The following is a 22,367-nucleotide window of genomic DNA, read 5'->3' as shown; positions in this document are numbered from 1 at the left end:
CATAGAGATTAGAGCCCACACAGAGGCATACCGACAATATTTCTTTCCAAGAACAATACGAGACTGGAATAGAAGGAAGAACCGATACAGGTACTCAATGTACCCTCCGCCACACACCATCGGGTGGCTTGCGGAGTGTAGATGATGTGGATGTGTGGAAGTGCTACAAGACATAACAGGAACCATCTTGCAGGCAGCGAAAGATGCCACTCCACCACAAAGGGATGGCCAACCCCCACAAGTACAACTCCCGGAACATCTACTACTAGCTCAAATCCTAGCTCAAATCCTTCACAAGAACAGAGTGGCAAAAGAGTGGAAGATCACCAGAAATCAGGCCGCCAGGAGGCTGCTCAACCGTCTACAGAGAGAGCTGAAGGTAGCACTCAGTGAGCACAGAAACCAGCAATGGCAAAACTGCCTTACAGCCCTCAAAGTAAACGATCACACACCATGGCAAGCAGGCAAACAATTTACCAAAAGACGTGCTAGGCTGCCGCTTTTGCACGGCGAGAGGGGTCTGGCTTACAGCCGTGCTGAAAAGGCCAACGCCCTCGCCGACACCTTCGAGAAGCAGTTTCAAGCGGCAGAACCCCAGGATGACGAGCATGTAGAGGTAGACCCAGAGGACGAACCCCCACTTTTCGCCCCCAAAGACGTGGCAAAGGCAATTAGGTCCCTCCCTACAAAAAAAGACGCCAGAACACGACTGTGGTACCAACCAGCTAGTTAAAAACCTGCCGCCCTCGGCTATCGAACACCTCGCGAACGTCTTCAACGAGATTACTCCTACCTGCGAGTTCCCAGCATACCGGAAACACGCGGAAGTGGTGGCGATACACAAACTAGGGAAAGACCCTTTACTCCCGTAGCACTACAGGCCGATTAGCCTCTTTCCAACTCTCAGAAAGATCTATGAGCGCCTCCTGCTTATTCCCATACGAGACCACATCACCAACGTGCGACTTTTGCCGGATTTTCAATTCGGATTCCGACAGAAGCACTCCGTCCCACAACAGATCATGAGACTAGTGGAAGCAACCACAGAAGGCTTCAACCACAGAGGCGGGATAGTGCTACTTTCTGTAGTCAAAGCCTTCGACTCAGTATGGCATAAAAGACTACTATACAGGCTGCACACACAAGGGTTCCCCGGGAGCATAGTCAGGTTAATCCAAAGCTATCTCACGAATAGAACCTTCCCTGTCAAGGTAGAAACAGCCACCTCTACTAAAAGGCGTATTCGTGCTGGGGTGCCACAGGGATCGTTTCTGGGGCCCGTTTTGTAGTCTGTACGCTGCGGAAAGTTCAACGGCCCCCCTGGTGCACACAACACAATACGCTGACGACGACGCCTTTTACACTCGTAATGCGAATAAGGACCTGGTCTTTCGTAGATTACAAAGGGTTTTAGATAACGCAGAATCCTGGGTTCGTCGCTGGCGTATCACCATCAATCCTGAAAAGACACAGCCTATGTTGATCAACCAGAGAATCGGGAGATGCGGACCCCCTCAACGCCACGCCCCCCCCCCCCCCCGCCCCCTGGCGCAGTTCCGCCAAGTATCTCGGCGTAATCTTGGACCCGATACTAACGTGGGAACCCCATATAGACGAGATCCACAGGAAGGTCCGCGATAAGCACAAAACGCACTATGAAGATCTTCGATGACTAAGTCAAAGAGAACATCCCTATATTCAATTCCCAATCATCCCCCCCCCCCCCCCCCCCAAAAAAAAAATTCTCGCCGTCTTCCATATTTTTGCCCAATAATTACTGTTTTACTCGGTTGTTGAGAAAGTCATCACTAAGGTGTTAATTTGAGTAAAAAACGCGACTCTTAATACTTGAAATAGCAGTCTTCGCAAAGTAGGTACGTAAGACGTCGGTGACAGCAAGGATCGTAGCCCACAATGAAAGCCAAGTCAACCTGAAAATCAAAGCTGAGTAGGCGTAAGTGACAGTACTTTTCAGAAGATTGGCGCGGAATGATTTACTACTAATTGGGAATGGAGAAAGAAAATGATAGACCACTGCAAGTATGTGATCACATCGTCCAACAACCACAAGATGTTAAAGCTGAAGACAAAATTACGAACTACCAGGGTATCCACAGCCTTTATTAGTATCAAATGAGACTACACTCCTGGAAATTGAAATAAGAACACCGTGAATTCATTGTCCCAGGAAGGGGAAACTTTATTGACACATTCCTGGGGTCAGATACATCGCATGATCACACTGACAGAACCACAGGCACATAGACACAGGCAACAGAGCATGCACAATGTCGGCACTAGTACACTGTATATCCACCTTTCGCAGCAATGCAGGCTGCTATTCTCCCATGGAGACGACCGTAGAGATGCTGGATGTAGTCCTGTGGAACGGCTTGCCATGCCATTTCCACCTGGCACCTCAGTTGGACCAGCGTTCCTGCTGGACGTGCAGACCGCGTGAGACGACGCTTCATCCAGTCCCAAACATGCTCAATGGGGGACAGATCCGGAGATCTTGCTGGCCAGGGTAGTTGACTTACACCTTCTAGAGCACGTTGGGTGGCACGGGATACATGCGGACGTGCATTGTCCTGTTGGAACAGCAAGTTCCCTTGCCGGTCTAGGAATGGTAGAACGATGGGTTCGATGACGGTTTGGATGTACCGTGCACTATTCAGTATCCCCTCGACGATCACCAGAGGTGTACGGCCAGTGTAGGAGATCGCTCCCCACACCATGATGCTGGGTGTTGGCCCTGTGTGCCTCGGTCGTATGCAGTCCTGATTGTGGCGCTCACCTGCACGGCGCCAAACACGCATACGACCATCATTGGCACCAAGGCAGAAGTGACTCTCATCGCTGAAGACGACACGTCTCCATTCGTCCCTCCATTCACGCCTGTCTCGACACCACTGAAGACGGGCTGCACGATGTTGGGGCGTAAGCGGAAGACGGCCTAACGGTGTGCGGTACAGTAGCCCAGCTTCATGGAGACGGTTGCGAATGGTCTTCGCCAATACCCCAGGAGCAACAGTGTCCCTAATTTGCTGGGAAGTGGCGGTGCGGTCTCCTACGGCACTGCGTAGGATCCTACGGTCTTGGCGTGCATCCGTGCGTCGCTGCGGTCCGGTCCCAGGTCGACGGGCACGTGCACCTTCCGCCGACCACTGGCGACAACATCGATGTACTGTGGAGACCTCACGCCCCACGTGTTGAGCAATTCGGCGGTACGTCCACCCGGCCTCCCGCATGCCCACTATACGCCCTCGCTCAAAGTCCGTCAACTGCACATACGGTTCACGTCCACGCTGTCGCGGCATGCTACCAGTGTTAAAGACTGCGATGGAGCTCCGTATGCCACGGCAAACTGGCTGACACTGACGGCGGCGGTGCACAAATGCTGCGCAGCTAGCGCCATTCGACGGCCAACAGCGCGGTTCCTGGTGTGTCCGCTGTGCCGTGCGTGTGATCATTGCTTGTACAGCCCTCTCGCAGTGTCCGGAGCAAGTATGGTGGGTCTGACACACCGGTGTGAATGTGTTCTTTTTTCCATTTCCAGGAGTGTAGATGGATCTAGAAACCTCGTGCTACACCACCCTGGCACAGTGGCTTTACACAACTGCACAGACTGCCCTAACACGCCTCCCTCCTCGATCCAAATTCCAATTTTCTGTGCCAGGGAGGTGTAGTGGTTACCGCATCTATCTAATGAGCAGGAGACTCCGGTTCGAATCCCGGCCTTGGTACAAATTTTCATTCATCAGTTCAGACTGCCTATATACATCATATATATATCTGAAACTTGCAAATGTGTCTGGAACTATATAGATTCATTTGATTAAAACACCTATGTCTGGTTTCAGGTGGGATCCTATATTTAGTTCGAAACTGAGGTACCGTTCCCGCACAGTGTACTACGGCAGTCTGTGCAGTCGTGCAAAGCCACTGTGAAAGGGTGGCATAGTAGTTAGTGCATCCGTCACTGAGCGGAAGACCTAGGTTCGAATACTGGCCTTAATACAAATTTTAATTCGTCGCTTTCTGTCTGCATATATACATTTTATTAGTATGAAACAGATTAAGACACCTCACTCTCTCTTATAGCGCAACTGAAATTTAGACGTACAATTCAATATTCAAGTGATTTACACAGAACTGCTAGACTGAGTACCACATAAAAATCAAATTTTGAATAAAAACATATTTACTAATATTTTTGGCTCCTTGCAAGGTACGAGAAACTGGAGGAGATGAAAGAATCAAGATATGTTATTAAACGATACGACAACTTAAATCTAAATAGAAAACAAGAACAAGAAGATTTCTATGGACACGGCGTGTAGCTTTCACGCCTTCTTTCTTTGAGTCATAGCGGCTATGTTATGAAAGTCCGAAGCAATACATCCGCTTCGCTGACCTCCGAAGCACGAAGTTGTACACTTATTTTGTTTCTGAACTCTGTGTTCCACATGTACTCTAAAATTCCAGTGGTGTTTAATCTGAACGAGTATTCAACGATGATATTAGAAGAGAAACATTCTACGAGAAAAGAAATACATCTGCGATCTGTTCCGATTTGTTCATGTGCTGCTTTTTTCCCATTTCTGTCGAGTTCTGTAACTCTTGGAGACCTATAAAAGGAGTTAATACTTCAATTATTCATTTACGTAACTTTTGATATCCAGGATGCCATATTTACAACTTTTAACTACAAGTTTTCAGTAATTTTATAAGTAAGCTTGATTTTTCGACTGATTAGCTTGCTGCTTCTTTTACTATTAGTTAAGTGACATGTGCTTCGTCTCTTTTATCTACAAACTAAAACCTCTCCTGCTAACTTATGTCTTTATTATTGGAACACTCTCGATTATTAGACTCGAGAGCTGTACTACAAGAAAAAGATATTTGGATTAGAGGTTCTAAAAACATGAAATAAAGGACAATATTAGCGGAAAGAAGAGTTTCAAAACCTTTGCACTGGAATGCTTTAACGTTGATATGAGACTTCCTGGCAGATTAAAGCTATGTGCCCGACCAAGACTCGAACTCGGGACCTTTGCCTTTCGCGGGCAAGTGCTCTACCAACTGAGCTACCGATGCACGACTCACGGCCGGTACTCATAGCTTTACTTCTGCCAGTATCCGTCTCCTACCTTCCAATCTTGCCCGCGAAAGGCAAAGGTCCCGAGTTCGAGTCTCGGTCGGGCACACAGTTTTAATCTGCCAGGAAGTTTCATATCAGCGCACACTCCGCTGCAGAGTGAAAATCTCATTCTGCTTAAACGTTGTTTATTTCTATGTAAGTGGGGCACATAAGATCACACAAGTTTTAATGGGTGGAGTACTTATAGCTGTAGGTAAGTTATCAGTTTGCCCAAGATATCTCAAAACCAGATTTTGATGTTTATTTACGAGAGCAAGAAATGTTAGAGAAGCTAGACTATTAACAATATTTATTTGATACATGTTTATTGAGTAAAAATCTTTAGCATACGCTTTAGAAAAGACAAGGGTGAGGTAACACTACCATATTAAAAAAAAAAAAAAAAAATTGTACAGCAGTCATTCGAGCTTCGTAACATTTACCTGATCTACAACCATTTGGCCAAATATGCAGAACATTCCAGTCTCACATAACAAGGTGGGAATCGAAGTAATTGTTTTCATGGCTTTCCTCAGGCCCCCATCACTCTGTAACATCTAAAGTATAACAAATTAGTACTGTGTCAATGAAAATTATGTACATAAATTGACAAACTCCGTATAAATTGACAAACTCCGTATTTCTGTAATCTGAATATATATATATATATATATATATATATATATATATATATATATATATATATATATATATATAGTTTTAACTTAATGTGGAAGTATTAGATAAATTTCAGTGCATCATTTGCCATAAGATGAGTGTTTAAAACAATGAATATTATGTACGAAACTATAGCACATTAAAGAAAAGTGACTATCAAAGGTCACTGAATAACTATTTTAGAAAAATACTGATTGAACCATGAAGCAGCTGTAGTCATACAAGGTCAAATGAAGTGTTCTAGTAGACTGGTGAAGAACTCAGCGAGAAACTCAGAGTAAGGATCACTCGAAGAGAGTTTCTTTTTTTTTTAATTTATTTTTTGTCAGGCAGTCAGTGTCATAAAAGTAATCTGAATAATATAGTAGCGTTTACGATGTTGGCTCAAGTGGCACTGCAGTTTCCTTGCTCCCAGCACTACACTTCTTTACAATCCGAGTTCTAAATCAGTTGCTAAAATATATTCATAACGCAGTTTTAAGCATGGCGGCCTCTCAGGAACTCCATATAAGTTTCAGTATAGGAATCACACAATCAACCGGTTGCAAATAACTGTCTGATACATTGATCTAGGTTGTGACACCCCTAATGATGTCTTCATCAGAATGAAATTTTAGGAAACATAGAAAATTAAGTTTGACGAAAATTATCAACTAAAATGACAATTGTCATGGGATACAAAGGTTACGTACGTAAAATTACTTTCTGAGAAAGCAATGGTCAAAGTTTCGAGCAGACATGCTCAAATCAAAAAATTAAAATTAAACAAGTTCAAGCCTTTAGCCAGACTGCTCGGCGCAGTGTCTTACAATGCTGCCACGAAAACATCACAAGTTGCGCATCACAAGTTACGCAGAGTGACATGTGCCAGCACAAGACATTATAACAGAAATAATTGAATTAAATAACAGTTAATTATAAAAACAAGATACAAAGGGAGAGAGCTAAATCTACTTATGAAAATACAAAAAAGTCGAACAAATGTAGTATAACAGAGCCATAAATTAGGCTATGCAGAAATTACCGTTACGTAAAACACAGGATATTGAAGAATATTTATACAAACAGCTGCAGAGTGCAAAAGATATCTGCATAAAAGTAACTTTAGTAGTATACATCTATGACATACGAAGAAAAGTTTGTAGCACTAGAGGCAGGAAAACACAGTAAAAAATAAAGGATTAAAAATTCCACGAGTAGTGCATTAAAGCCACCGAAAAAGGTTTTGTGACGAAGCTGTAACCGTTCATTGACAATGAGACCATCGTTATTAGAAAAATGCTTGAAAATCTCCAGCTCTTCGAGTTGTGGTGCCTATGACCTAACTGTTGCCTATGTAAAATGGAAAATTCTTCAACACTTTTCTGTTTGTGAGCGGAAGTTAAAAGAATGTCAGCAAACGTAGAATTATGTACATTAGTGTCTCTTTTCCCATCAAATGTTCCTTATACATGACACTGAAAGTTTTACCAGTTCCTGCAATATAATAGACGGGGCAAGTAACACAAGTGATTTTATAAATTCTTGAACTGTGTCTAGGAGCAACTGTGGACATGCGACTGCAAATAAGGTAACTTTGCATCCATATTTTTTAACTAGAGGACGACAAACTCTATAGGAAATATAGTCTAAAAATGGAATACAAAAAACTTTTTTGTACTCGCTATTCTTAGGAACACCACTGATGCCTAAATTAGTCACTTTCGCGTCAGTTTTTAAGTATGAAGATCTTTTCAACTAACGAGCGATCGTAGCCATTATTAACTGCAATAGTTTTTATTACATTCCTCTCTTCATCGAGCTTGTAATGTGACAAAGGTATAGAAACTGTGCGATGAATGGCTGAATGGTAAAATGCGTTTTTAGGGGAATGAGGATGCACTGAACTAGCGGGCACGATATGATCTGTATTACGTCAGCATAACTTGCTAGCGCAACAGAAATGCATAGAACAGGAAAGGTGCTATCTGTGTTATTGTGGCTTTGTTGGTGTTGCCGAATAGATGACCAGAAGCAGCGCACTGCCACACGTGCGCTGTTATGTTGTATAAATTGGCGTTGATTCGGAAGCAGAAACATTCACAGTCCAGCAGCTGCAGCCGCAGGTTTGAGTCCTGCTGGCGCACCTGCTTCCTGCCCTAAGACCACCCACTGGACTTCGCGCCACCAACGCAGTGGACCTGCCTTTCCTCCCCAACAGCAACCAGGCACCTGCCAGGAGGCAGTGGGCCGCGTGCTGGGCACAACAGCCGTCTTCCAATAACACGGTGAGTGCAGCTCTTGCCAGTCGTCTCGGTTGCATGGATGCGGTCTTCCATCAAAGAAGATTGGAAGATTCCAGTGTGCTCCACTGACTTCAGTGCTGTGGCTCACGTAGCTTAGCTGCGGACCTGACCGAAAATGCGGACATCAACAAAGCAAGGCACCAACCAGCACATATTGTAGCCAGTTTGACTGGCTACCGGCCTACCCCTGCGAGGATGGGGCGTATTTGCCTCACCATCAAGCCGCAGAACCAGTGTATAAATTGGAAATAAAGAGTTAATTTTGACAGCAGCTTTTTCCTGGGCCTGAGTGACTTGCCATTCAGTCTCGGCTAAGTGGCCTCCTGACAACGTACCCGCCCCACACTGCCCTAGAGGTCGGCTACAAAGTGTTGTCAGAAGTACTGATGTCGCTTTCAGTAGGCAGCAGAGGTTGTGTCATCTACGCAGTATCAACCTGGTGGTACGAATGGAGAAACTGTTTGTTACTTTTTATTTGTTTGGCAAGCATGGTATATAAGAGGGAGTGTCATCGTAACTCGATAGTTACTTCGTTTGGATCAGAAGAGCCGGCTGGTGTGTCTGAATTTCGTGGCAACAGTAAAGAGCATTGCCAACAGCCTTGCTGCAGTAATAACATCAGTTCCCGTCAGATCACTGAAGTTAGGCACTGTCATGTATGGTTACCACTTGGATGGGTCACCGTCCAGGGCTGGCAAGTGCTGTTGGCAATCAGGATGCACTCAGCCCTTGTGTGGTCAATTATGGAGCTACTGGCCTGAGACGTAGTGGCGCCGGTCATGAAAGCTGACAATGTCCAGGAGGGCAGTGGGCTGACAACATGCCCCTCCAGATCTGCATCCAATGACGCCTATAGGCTGAGCTTGACATGGCGATTGGTCGCTGTCATTGGGCTTTCCGAGGCTTATTCAGAAGTAGTTTAGTTTTTAGTTTTAGTAAATAGCGGTATTTAGATTCTGTGACGACTCTGCAGTGTAATCTGCTTGGGCATTCTGCACTGTGTCCTGAATCTGTATCTGTAACTTGTTTTATATGCCACTGTTTTGGAAACGTTGCGACGTAGTGTAGAGAATCTAGACGGTTGAAAATAAGACGGAAGGTATATCTGTTTGGTAATTATTGCGTATTCATATTGTACATGAATGAATGATAAAGATGTCACAATGGCAGAGTCGCAGAGGCAGAGTGTCACTGGGCTGGAGGCAGTGCAGGCAGTAGTCAATGAGGCAGCGCAATGGAGAGCAGAAAATACGCCCTTGCTTAATGAGCTTGCAGCTAGAGATGAGGAGTTCGCGTTGCTCAGGGCACCGAACCTTGTTATAAATCCAGCTGCTGCTAACTTAGTCAATCTCTTTTCTGGAAGGGCATCTGAGTATGTCATGTCTGTGGAGAACCAGACTATATCAACGATTGTTGAAAGTTGGTCAGGTAACAAGTTACTGCAGGTAGAGAGTTGCGGTTAGTGAAAGAGGCAAAGACTTTTGTGAGATGCACGAAGAGTTGACTATGGCGGAGAAGTTCGAGCAGTTGAGACAGGGGATGCGCTCCTGCAGTGGTATAAGGAGCAGAATAGCGTGAGACGTTTGGGAGCAGTTGAGCGCTATTAGGAAGAGGCAAGAGGAAGCTGTGGAGGGTTTTGCGAACAGAAAAAGAAAGCTGAAAGTTCGAACGTATGGGCTAAAACAGAGTGATGAAGCGAATCAAGTTTTGGTGCATGAGGCTGAGCAAAGGGGTTTGCCACCGGATGTGTCGAGAAGGGTGCATACGGGGGTGCCTAGAGCTATCCGTTCGGTGGTGATGTAAGCGACGGGGTTTGAAAATATCGATATGTCGACAGGTGTGAGGGATATGTGTGGTGTTTTCTCTTGTTCTCTGGAAATGTGGAGTGTTACAAATGTGAGTGCACAGGGCATGTGCAGAAGCATTGCCGCCAGCCTAGGTGGAGTAGGAGTGTATGTGCCATCGACAGCGTTATGGTAATCGTAGTAGGGGGTGGACATGGAGGAAGCAAGCAGCCGTTAAATGCAATAGGGAACGAAATGTCCGCTTGAAAGCGTTCCTGTTAAAATTAGATGCAAAAAGAGTGTATTCATAGGCATAATGTGTAATAGTGGGTTGGTGAAGGGAAGGGAGCATAACTTTTTATTAGACACAGGGCTACATGTGTTGGTAGTCAGTAGGGACCTAGTGGGTCAGAGCCAATCGAACCCACCACGCTATAGATTGCATGGTGTTCGTAATAATAATATAAAGCCATTGAAGTCAGGGGAAATACATTTTGGGTGGAGGCAGTGGGGTTTAAACAGTGTATGGGAATAGTGCCTCATGAAAGTGAGGGTTATAGCGTGGCCCTGAGATTAGAGTTTTTCCATCAACATTACACCCTAATTGACTTTTAGCGATATGTGATGTAAGTTAGAAGTAACACACGCCAGTTAGGAAAAGCAATTGCTATTGTAGATCTGCTGCGAGATGTGTTCATCATAGTGAGCAATTCGTGTAAAATTGCGTACAAATGCATTAATGCTTGAAGTGCTTTGGGTAAGTGTAGAGCCAGACTTACCCGTCGATATTTCATGCATAACATAACGTCTGGAAGAGAACGATGTATTAGAGTCAACAAATTATTTAACTAAAAGGAGTATTGTATGTATAAAGGGGAAGGATAGCGGGAAGGTAGCGCCTATTAATATTGTTGACAGTTTTGGCGCTGAAGAAGTAAAGTTGAGAAAGGTGATGTTGATAGCGATATTCCAGAGGAGAATTGCTGCAAACAAGTTGTAAGCCATAAAGAACCATAGGACGCCGCTAAGACTGTACTATGCAAGAAGGTGAAGCATCTAAATGGTGTGGAGAGAACACAAATGGAGGAACTATTGGTGGTATTTGAGGATTTTTGTTTTCCTTAGAGGCTGTTGTCTGTGACGCCCATTACACAACACAGAATACTGAGAGGTAATGAAGAACTGGTGTATCATATACCGCATAGATTACTTTAGTATTGGCAACTGATTCTGGAGGAGTTTATTAACCAGGAGTTGGCTTATGAGATAATAGAAGGAAGTGATAATCCATGGGGAGCAGGAATTCTGAGTGTGTCGAAAAAGTCTACAGATGGTTCATAGCAATGCAGATTTTTGCTATTATTACTGCCATCTTAACAGAAAGACTGAAGTAGATGCATATCCCATGCTCAACGTGACAGAGACCATTGATAACTTGTAGAAATGACAGATTTTATCTCACATGGATTTAAGAAGTGGATACCATCGGTTGGACGTGATTCCAGAGGACCAACCAAAGACAGTTCTTTCCTTTACATGGGCCAATACCGGTACTGGAGGATGCCATTCGGGCTGAAGAATGCTCTTGAAACATGGAGTGTTGAAGTGGCTGAAGCGTCGCCAGTGTCTAGTTTACCTGAATGATATAATTGTTTTCTCAAATGACTTGGAAGAACATAGACAAGGTTTGAGAGAAGTGTTGTGGCTGCATATCTGATGCTGCATGTGGAGAAGTGCTATTTTGTGTTAAAGAAAGTAAGCTACTTAGAACATGCGAGCAGCAAAGATGGAGTGAGAATGGATCCACGACTGGTACAGGCAATGCAAAATTTTCCAATGCCGAAGATGAGTAAAGAACTACAGCCATTCTTGGAAATCTCAGAGTACTATGGGAAGTTTTTAGGGTTTCTTGATATAGTGTGGTAACTCACGCAGCTGTTGAAAAAGGATGCAAAATATGTGTGGACTGTGGAGTGTTGGGGGGTGTAGAAGAGCTGAAGAGCATTTTTATGTTTACATCAAGTTTTTTTCCACACTTATACGTCTACAAGACATGATTGTGAAATCTAAGGTAAGTGTCAAGCGATCGACAACAGTTATTGCAAATGCTTGGAACCTAGCTGAAGTAAAATACAAAACGTTGTAAGGCTCATACGAATTATTTTACCTCATCTATGATGTTTATATAATGTCGCAATGCATGCCTTTGGCTTTCTAGTTGAGGTTACTTAATTTTTTACTGCACGTCTGGCACCATTTTCTAATACTAACTTGTGACTTATAGTAAAGAGGACATTGGTGGTGTATAAAGCACAATTGGCCTGTTTTCATCATCTTACATTTTGAATATTGCTCTGTAATAGACTCAAGATAAGGAGGGGGAGCGGGGTAAGGGGTGAGAGTTGACCTGTACGTCAGAAATAATGTAATCTGTTACAGCTTTATGCATCTTTTTAATTCTAGGCTGTGATTGGTTGGAAAGAGGACGTGATATGAAGTTCACAATTGATCTTTTTTCAACATTCTTAATTTTCAATACTGCACTGTTATTGGTGGGGAACAGGCGGAAAGGGGGAGATGACTTTTAATTTCCCATTAACACAATCGGGCTATTTCTGCCACCTTGGATTTTTCATTGGCTCCTTCATTTTTAATACCGCACTATGATTGGCTGGAGTTAAGGAGGGGGAAGGGGAAAGGGTCCTCCCTTATAACGATGTTGACGTCACTGACAAAGTGGATGACCATGACTTCAAAGTCATCGATGCTGTCGTGCATGACCGTCAGGATGACATGATGATCTGAAGTTCAGTGATCTCGTTCAAGGTCAGAATGCAGTACTGACATATACTATTTGTGAACATGCACAAAAAGAGAGAATCACCTAAGAAAAACCTGTTTTACAAAATGATCCTCAAAGTTAAAATGTTTGAAGAAAACACAGTGACAAAGCTAATTACCTACTAATTCTGCTAAGAAAGTCACAATCTAAGGTAAAGCATGAACATCAAATATAAATACTACATCAGTGTGGATCATAGGCAAATTTACAGTGTTACACCACATAAAAAAATAAACATTATTAGATTCAATTTGAACAAAAACTAGGCAAATCAGTAACAAATTTATTAGAGAATAACTTTCACTTGTATCAAAGACTAGTTAAACAAGAAATTTAGTGGTAACAACAACAACAGAAATGAGACGGGTTCTCTACCTCCTGGAATACACAAAAAATTTATAGTCGCCTATAGTTAGTTTTTTCTGTCAAGTTAATTTCCACTCACAAGTGTAGCTATGTTATCTTTTATTACTTTTAATTTGTCGATCTATATAACTGCATGTACTTGAGTGCCACATGCCGGATCTTGCTTCAGTCTGCGTGCAAAGATAATTTATGTTATGATTTTGAATTAGTATTACTGAGTACGAATGGACGAATGACCATTTTATTTTGATATCAACAACTCATATGGTATAACGATAGCCTTTTTGCATTTTACATTTGACTACGATTTCTATTAGCCATGGTAGTTTTTCCTTTTTCGTTTCTCACAGCTGTTAACTTTATATTTTATGTTGTACCATTTATTACATATTTGTCTGGTTCATGTATTCTTATAGGTCTTGCACTTTTATCGTGCTGTTACAATTAAAATTTTTTTCACTTTACTTGCCTCTTATATAAGTACGACTTATTGCATGACAAGGTTTTTATCGATATACACAGTTTTTGTTCAGCTTGCATCTTATACAAGAATAGCATGTTTAAAAAAATTTCCTTCAGTGTAGCACTTTACGGCTATATATAATTCAAGTTCAGATGATGTTTAAGTATGTTGTTCATTCTGTACGTTATATGTTGACAGTTTTACAATGAATGGTAGCTTTTTAGATTTTGTTTGTTTCATTCAACTATTTTGATACTGCCAGTTACTTCGTACAAACATACTACTTTGTGTATTCCAACAGGTACAGAACTAGTCTCTTTTTTGTTGTTGTTACCACTAAATTTCTTATTTAACTTGTCTTTGATATAAGTGCGTGTTATTGCATGATATTGTTATTACTGGTATATCCAGTTTTTGTTCAACTTGCGTCTAATAGGGGATGGTATACTTTTAAAAAATCTGCTGTGTAACCCTGTAAAGATTCGGTCTGAATTTAGTCGAGTCGTGGGTTAGTAGTAGTTGTGCGATGGCGTAGTGGGTTTGACTCTGGTTCTGGTATTGTACATTTATGACGGAATGAAATGCAAATAGTCATGGTGAACTGTAGTGGCTATTTTTTTTAATGTTTTCTTCGAATTATGCAAAGTATTTTGCCTGATGTTACGAAATGAAAATATTGCCATACATTGATAAAAGTGAACTGGAAAAAAAGAATTCCTGCTTCATTATTTCATTTCACTGTATACAAACGAAAGGAACAACGCATTTACTTGTAAGAATCGAGACCATCAATTGGACTATCTGCCTTAGAAGAAACCTACGCCAATGAGACCAAAGTTAAGCTACCTTTATTGTTTTTAACAGCCACTTGCTCATTTTCTATTTCCACGCAAATAGTGGCATTGTTCATAAATGCCCTATTTGGCATATTGTTTGTTGGTTGCAAGATAACTGAAGCCAACAGAGCGAGGAGCTTGTTAAAAGCTCTACATGCACAATCTGCTGGATAAATGAAGTAGTGTGGTAATGTGTGAATAAGAAGCAGCTTTTTAAAGCCTTGAACACATTTGTCCTAGACAAATAAAAAACAGCTTGAATAATGCGTATTAAATAGTAGATTAAAGAGCTAAAAATCATAGAACACTATCTAACAAATGAACAGCCTGTGTCTTTTAGTTTCGTGCTTTTCATATGTACAGTCAAGCATTACCTACAGACACATGCACCGACTCCATGGGGCCTGATGGGACTCCAGCCCCGTAAAAAATTTGTTTGGGGAGCAGAGCCCCCTCAATAATTTAAGATAATTATTAGTTATGTTATGGTTTGTAAAATCACAAAATTATGTTGGAATTTTTTATTTCCCTTGTTTCACGATAGTTACCTTTTAAAATACATTCAGCAATGAGCTAAAACCTATAATTGTTATGGTAGTAAGCAGGTTAACTGAAAAAGAGTGATGTGAATCATGATAGTGGGCGGTGGTGCGGGCACACTTAGAACTTGTCCCGGTAACGGAACATTCGGGTAAAGTCTGGCGCTGGCGGACCAGTGAACTCAAGTTCATGATTCGGTCATCGAATTTACCTGATTTGAAACCGATGGAGAACATCTGAGACGCTATCAGGTGCCAAATCTGGGCCCAGAAACCACCAGCCCATACTTTGTGGAATTACCTGGCCTGTGCGTAGACGTCTGCCGGCGAATACCTCCAGATCCTGCGGAGGACCTGACGAATCTTTGTCTCGCAGGATCGCTGCTCCACTGACAATGGGAATCCACAATAAGTCTACATCTACATCTGTATATACATTCCGCAATCCATAGCACGGTGCCAGGCGGAGGGTACCTTGTGCAGCTCACTACTAGTCACTTCTTTTCCTGTTCAACTGTAAATAGAGCGAGGGAACTACTACTGTCTATATGCCTCCGCATGAGCCCCAGTTTCTCTTATTTTCGTGGTATTTACGTTGGTGGCAGTAGAATCGTTCTGCAGTCATCTTCCAATACTGTTTCTCTAAATTTTCTCAATAGTGTTTGTGGAAAAAATTTTGTCCAGAAACTGATAGTAGCTGTCTTCTGTGAGCTTTCCAGATATTGTGTTTGTTGGCTGCGCATTCTAACGTCGTTTTATTAATTCGTTTACATCTTCATGGACTCGAGGATCAAACGTGTCGCTAACGTCTTGGGGACAAATGAAAACTATTTCTGGAAAGGGTTAATCCGTCACATTTGTGATGATCAAATCTATTTTTAATAAAATTTAAAATCTTTTTTCCTTTTGCAATTAGTTCCATTGTATTTCAAGTTCTAATAAGTAATATTGGTGTCACAAACGTCTGCGACATAAAAAAACTTAAGACTGGATTTGAATACGGAGCGCAAACTTTCGGAATTATACTCTAAGACACTGTCTACCAATGCATTTGGTTTTTTAGCGCTCTAGCAGCCTGATGAAGTCGCGCCGAAATTTGGACCGTCATTTTCTCGGAAGCTATTGACTGTTGTCACCTAAGCCAAAATAGGGGTTGCTTTATTTTTGTCCTGTCATCCTGCCAAGTTTCGACTGTATCAGGGAGCGAACTACGACGGGTTCATCTTTTGAGTGTCAAAAGTGGAGCAGTTATCAAGAAGGTGGGCAAAATGTTTTGGCTCGTCGGTATATGCAAGTAAGAACGTACGGCAGATCAAAATAGCTGCAGTAAAGTTCTGCTACGAATAATAAACATCAATAGTGACAAGAGATGAGCCTTTTCGTTCTTACGTTTACAAACCATAATGCATGTTTGTTACTTACCACAGAAGCGACGAAGATAGCGAAGCACACCGTAAGTATGTTGGTGAGAAGAAGAATAGAAATAGAGTAGTTTAAGGCCGACTGCAGCAGTTGGAAACACCTGCAATTATGAATTTCCGTTACTTTGATAACTCTTATACAACAGGTAAGAGCGAAAGGCACTGAATCCTTCGATCACACACTTTTCCACATATTCACAGCTTAATATATAAAAACTTATATGTTGTTGTGCTTGCTTACCACATTCAAATCACTGAAGCATGAATTTAAAAATAACTGAATCGACAGTGTGTACCACGTAAAACAAAATGCACATTCATTTAGAAATCGTATCAACCATTTACATGATGTGTGATTTCAGCTGTGGTAACAAACATGTGGACAGATAGTAACGCTTATCTGTGAATTTGTTTACTTGTTTCCCTTCATATAATGCCATCTAATGGCTATGTAATAAATAAACGTAATAAGAAACATTTTGAATAAAATTGAAACGACGTGTGACACTGAATATAAGGGAACAGTTAAAACTGTGAACGCAGTGGAAATCGAACGTGGATCCTGCGCTTATAAACCATGCAGTCCGGACGAGCATCAGGATCTCACTCCAAGCTTCACCTTTCAGCCGGCTCCTGTCCTTGTGGGCTAATTTTTCTATAGTATATACGATATAATAAAAGAACCTAGACACCTATAGTCCGCTTTAATATGACGTAAATCCACCCTTGGCATTTATGATAGCTTGAACTCCGCTGTAGACTCTTTCAATGAGGAGTCAGAATGTCCGTGGAGGAATGGTTGTCCATTGTCCCTCAACAACTGAAATCAGGTAGGATGCTGGGGTCTGCAGTGAAGTCAACATTTTAACTCATCAAAAAGGTGCTGCGCTGAGTTCAGGTTGGGACTCTGGTAAGGCCAGTCGATTTCACAAATGTTATTGTTCACAAAGCGCTACTCCACAGACGCTTCTTCATGATAAAGTGCACTGCCATGCTGATACAGTAAGAACAACCTTCATCTCCGAACTTTTCCTCTACGTACACATTACACAATGCAGTCAAAGGTGGTCATACCATTCTACAATTTGTGTCTTCTTAAGCACAATAAGGAGTCCTCTCCTAACCTTGAAAAACACCCCTACGTCGTAATATCACCTTCTCAATACTTCACTGATGCCACTATACTTAATGGCACGTAACGTTCTGTAACATTGTGATTAATGTCGATTTATGGCAATATTATTTTTAACAATTGTGTCCCATGACAGCACGCTCTCGTAAGGACAATATGCCCACTTTTGCATTTTATTTTTGCCAACTTGTGGCTTCATTGATTTTAAGTACTGGTGTTTTGTACTTACGTATGTTCCGAAGAACAATCAGTCTATTTTTATAGTAGATTACAAACCAATATTATGTTTAATTTTATATGTAGCATTTTAAACGATCAGTTTGGAATGTCTTCTGCAAGTCAACCTCCAGATAACATTCCGAGTCTATTCTAAACTATAAGCAGAGTGTGATGACAATTTTGCAAGTATTCTTTCTTCTGCATATTCTGGATTGCAAGTACACTACGATGTTGCTCTGTACCAAGTGGTCGATTACTGAAGGTGTCGTTGACTCTGACCAGCTGAGAAGGGATATCTGAAGAGTGAGACTTTGGCGAATTGTAGCGGTAACCAATGCCGCGCTAATGTATTAACTTGCTTCGACGATTCGAGGGTGTTTCCTGTTGGTCATTCTCAGGCTAATAGTTACGAATGTATCGTTAGGTTTTGGCTCACGTCACACGTCTTGGCATAATACTGTATTCAGCATTTTCATATCTGTAATGTGCATTTACTTATGCTCGTCGTTCAGTGAGCTTTTTAGTTTTGAGGCACATGGTATAATATCAGATTTTGATTAGTCCATCCGAATAACATGCTTGTTGGATTCCTCACACTATTCTTTACAAAACAAACATCACACTCTCGTCCAGTTAAATGTTTCCAGCATTTTCCAAAGCGTACAGAAAATTTTGTTATTCAGTTATTTTTGTGGTGATCCAGTACGCCACGTATTCACGCTCGGACAGTTGTATTCATACTTATATCAGTGATGTTGTTTTTAGACGAAATAGTTATCAATTGCAGTTTTGTCATATATAGACATGGTGGACACCTTGGCTGTTATATAAATTAACTGTTGATGGTGTACAGCAACCAGCCACAATTTGGTTTTAGGTTACTTTATCCAAAAAGTACCGTTACTGGTTTCGAATTTTTTACAATTCTTCATCAGACAGTCACTTCACGGCAACTCATTGGAAACGAATGAATAATATGTATTGGAAAAAGCTTGAAAAAACCGTCTGATAATGAACTGCAAAAAATTCGAAATCGATAACAGCACTTTTTGCATAAAGTAATCTAAAACCAGTTTGTGCCTGGTTGCTGTACACCACCAACAATTTAAGTTATCAATTGAACTGAATCTTCTGAGAAGATTACTCACTTCCCCGAGCCACTGATTAATTCCTTCTTGAGCATTCAATTACTTTCGTGGTGTTGCATGCACATTGTAATCTGCATTTAGCAGCACCCTGAACCACTGGATCCTCTCTGCCTTCAGCAACAATATTGGTCAATAGAAGAGAGTATCGCACTCAGTGTGCACATTTTAAAACTGTATCCACGGAATGTTTTTCTCATTCTTTCCATATATTACAGGTCAGAAGATAAGTGAGGGACAGCAGATTTCGTGAGAGGAGGCTGCTCATCGTACCACGTTCGATGTAGCTGCAATGCTTCTTTATGTTTCAGCTTTCTAGGTAAAAAGCTGTTACCAGATTGAGCCTGGTAAGCTCATTGCACATAACTCTCCTATATGGTTGATTATATATACGTTCTTGAAATCAGGTTATGAACCTATTAAGAGTGTGTGCGATCATAAAATTCATCAAATAATAATTAATGACCGCTATTTTTTGCCGTTACACAATTTAAGCAGTAACTACGCTTAAATGTTCCTTTCCTTTTTTTTCAAATAGTTACATTGGGCTATAGATCTCAATATCATGTAGAAAAGTGCGTTAATTCAAGGCATTTTTCTGAAGATATATTTGCGTATATTCAGATAAAATGAGAAAGGGTGTTAGCTTACGCAGGTTGCTGGTGGAAATTGTTCTAACTTAGCTTTATCTGTTATCAGCGATAACATCTATTCAGGATGACTATGAATAAGTAAGCTCAACAGATAAGGTATTAGTCAACCTCGTAAAAGAGTACACTGGTCATTCTGGCGCCTTGTATAAGGTGTAAAACTGGTCTGGAGGGTCACTTGAAACTCCACTGTTGATATAATATGAATGACATAATTAAAGACATAAGGTCTGTTTATCTGGGTTACTGGTTGTATTTAATTAATACAATAAAGACAAACACCATCTGGGCAACTTTTTATATTTATTTGGAATACTGGTTAAGACTTTTCCAAGAGGTCATCTTCAGTTCCAACTTTAATTAGTATCCAAACGTCGTCTGGGTCATGTTTTGTGTTCATTTGGATTATTGGTTTCGACTCTTGCCAGAGGTCATCTTCGGTTTCAAATTGACAAACCCCGTCTGGATCACTTTTTGTTGATTCACTGTAGAATCTGATAAGGATTGCATCAGGCTCTCGAGATTTGTTCAGTTTTAACATCACTGACTCTAATAACTATTTCAGTCATATTTTCAGTGCTATGAGAACTGAACTGGGGCAACAGTTCTGAGCTTTACTTTCATAAAAAAATATTTGAAAACAGAGTTAAGCATTTCTGCATTTTGCCTGGTACCCTCTGATTCAGTTCTTGTCTCATCCACAAGCTGACTATCGTGCCACTCTTAGCCTTCACATGCAAGCAGAATTTCTTTTGGTTTTGTGAGAGAACATTTGACAGTATTCTGCTAAGTAGTCGTTGAAGGCTTCGCGTATTGCTCCACTGACAGCAAAACGGATTTATTCAGTATTTGCCTATCTATGGCCCTATGTTTTGTCTTACACCTGTTATACAGTAGTCTCTGTTTCTTTATAAGTTTGGTTACAGTCACTGTTGCGAATGATTCAGCGGTTAACTACTACGATTTTAATACTTTCGTCTGTGAGGGTACCCTTTGGATCTTACACTAATACTTCCAGATGTCTTACAGCTGTCGTTACCTGGAGTGGATGAAGAGTCACCTAACAAAAAATAAAAAATAAATAAATAAAAAAATTCCTTGTGTACACCCCACACCGTTAGTAACATGGTAGCAGCCTCTGCTTTGTACCATATAGATATATTTATGCTGTCACTTTGATGGTTTTATCTATATTGACACTTATATACATTTGATGGTGTCCTCTCAAGGACTATTTGCACATAGATGGATATTTCTTTGTTTTACTTGCTTGTGATGTTGTTGTAGTTTCCATCAAACATTCGACATTTTCTACAGTTATTTTTGGAGTTTGGTATGTTATTTCAAGATTTTGCAGTTAAGTGTACCTCCTAAGTGACCAGTTTTTAATCACGAAATATTTAATTAATGATTTTATTAACAAATAGTACATTTGTACAACGTACAAAGTGGAAATTCGACATGGTATACTATATATAATTCTATTTTCGGTATATGACAGCTGATGTACCTGTTGGTTTTTATTAAATGATTTCTGTAAATTCCCATACATAATATTGTCCTTAATTTTTATTCTGTGTTTGTACGTGCATGATTGGTAAGTTGTTGATGCTTTCATTACTGTTTACGCATACAGATCTGAAGATGGTGTAGTGAGTCGCCGGAACTGTTTGCAGTATAATAAAATAAAATAACATCGAAACGACGGCTCCAGTTTTTTTCTTTTTTTACACAACTAAATGGCCTAAGACTTGCTGACCATGACTCACAAGGATGGACATACAAGAACTTGATAGCCAAAGTGGTTAAAGCAACTACTTGGCGTAAAATGAGAAGTCTGCGTTCGAGTCCAAGTCCAGCAAAATATTTTATTGTGATTCTCTTACACAGGGATGCATGCCCTAAGGAACATAGCATCGTTCTTCTTAACAACACGGGCACTGCAATACTTCTTGTCTTTGCGCAATGATTCTTCTTCATTAGTCTCTTGAACTTCAGCCTAATCTTCATCGTGATTAAATTATGATCTGAATCTGTACCTGGTCCTGGGTTCTTACAGTCTAATATCTGTTTCTGAAATTTCTGTCTGACCATGATGTCCCGTTCAATATCCTCATATACTTTCTCTCTCTCGTTTGTTTTGTTTGCAACGTCTGCATGTATATTGCACTGCTGCTGCCGGTGTTGGTTTGCTGTAGATTCTTATGAGATCATTCTGTTACTGAACTGTTCACAACAACTCACTCACTGCCCCACCTAACGACTTCTACTCTCATTATACCATTTTCTGCTGCAGTTTATATTGCCCCATACTCATTCAGTTGGTAAGACCTGATCGTAGGGTTCGATTGTGGCGCAGACCCCACGAAGCCATGGACTCAAGTCGTCAATAAGGCACTGTACAAGTAGATGATGGACTGGATCCTGTGGTCCAACTGACCCAATCATTAACTGGAAATGGTATTGTTGGCTACTTGGAAACCATTTGCAGCCATTTGTTCCAAGAACAACGGTGGAGTTTTTCTGGGTTACAATGTGCCATGTCACTGGGCAAAAATTTGCGATTGGCTTGAAGAACATTCTGGAGAAGTCGAGCTAATGATTTGGCACCCAGATCGCCCGATTGGATCCCATTGAACATTTATGGGACATAATCGAGAGGTCAGTTTTTGCACCAAATGCTGCATCAGCAATACGTACGCAGTTATGAACGACTATAGAGGCAGTACGGCTCAATATTTCTGCAGGGGACTTCCAACGAAATGTTTAGTCCATGCCAAGTCAAGTTGCTGCACTACGCTGGTAAAAGATGGCTCGACGCGATATTAGCAGGTATCCCACGACTTTTGCAACCACAGAGTAAA

At 41.3% G+C, this 22,367-nt stretch overlaps 1 protein-coding gene across 1 annotated transcript in view; it reads right to left on the bottom strand.

Annotated features, from left to right (window-relative positions):
* Window positions 1-22,367, bottom strand: part of LOC126358277 (odorant receptor Or2-like) — a 137,754-nt gene that overhangs the window by 31,931 nt on the left and 83,456 nt on the right. Inside the window, exons 6-7 of the mRNA XM_050007538.1 lie at window positions 16,359-16,458; window positions 5,587-5,700 (exon numbers count right to left, since the gene is read on the bottom strand). Of these exons, the coding sequence (XP_049863495.1) occupies window positions 5,587-5,700; window positions 16,359-16,458 (214 nt within the window). The remainder of the gene's footprint in view (window positions 1-5,586; window positions 5,701-16,358; window positions 16,459-22,367) is intronic.

The sequence above is a fragment of the Schistocerca gregaria genome, chromosome 1 (genome assembly GCF_023897955.1).
Source record: "Schistocerca gregaria isolate iqSchGreg1 chromosome 1, iqSchGreg1.2, whole genome shotgun sequence".
NCBI lineage: Eukaryota > Metazoa > Arthropoda > Insecta > Orthoptera > Acrididae > Schistocerca > Schistocerca gregaria.
Note: the sequence above shows the minus strand (reverse complement) of the source record. Positions and strands in the feature narration are given on the sequence as shown.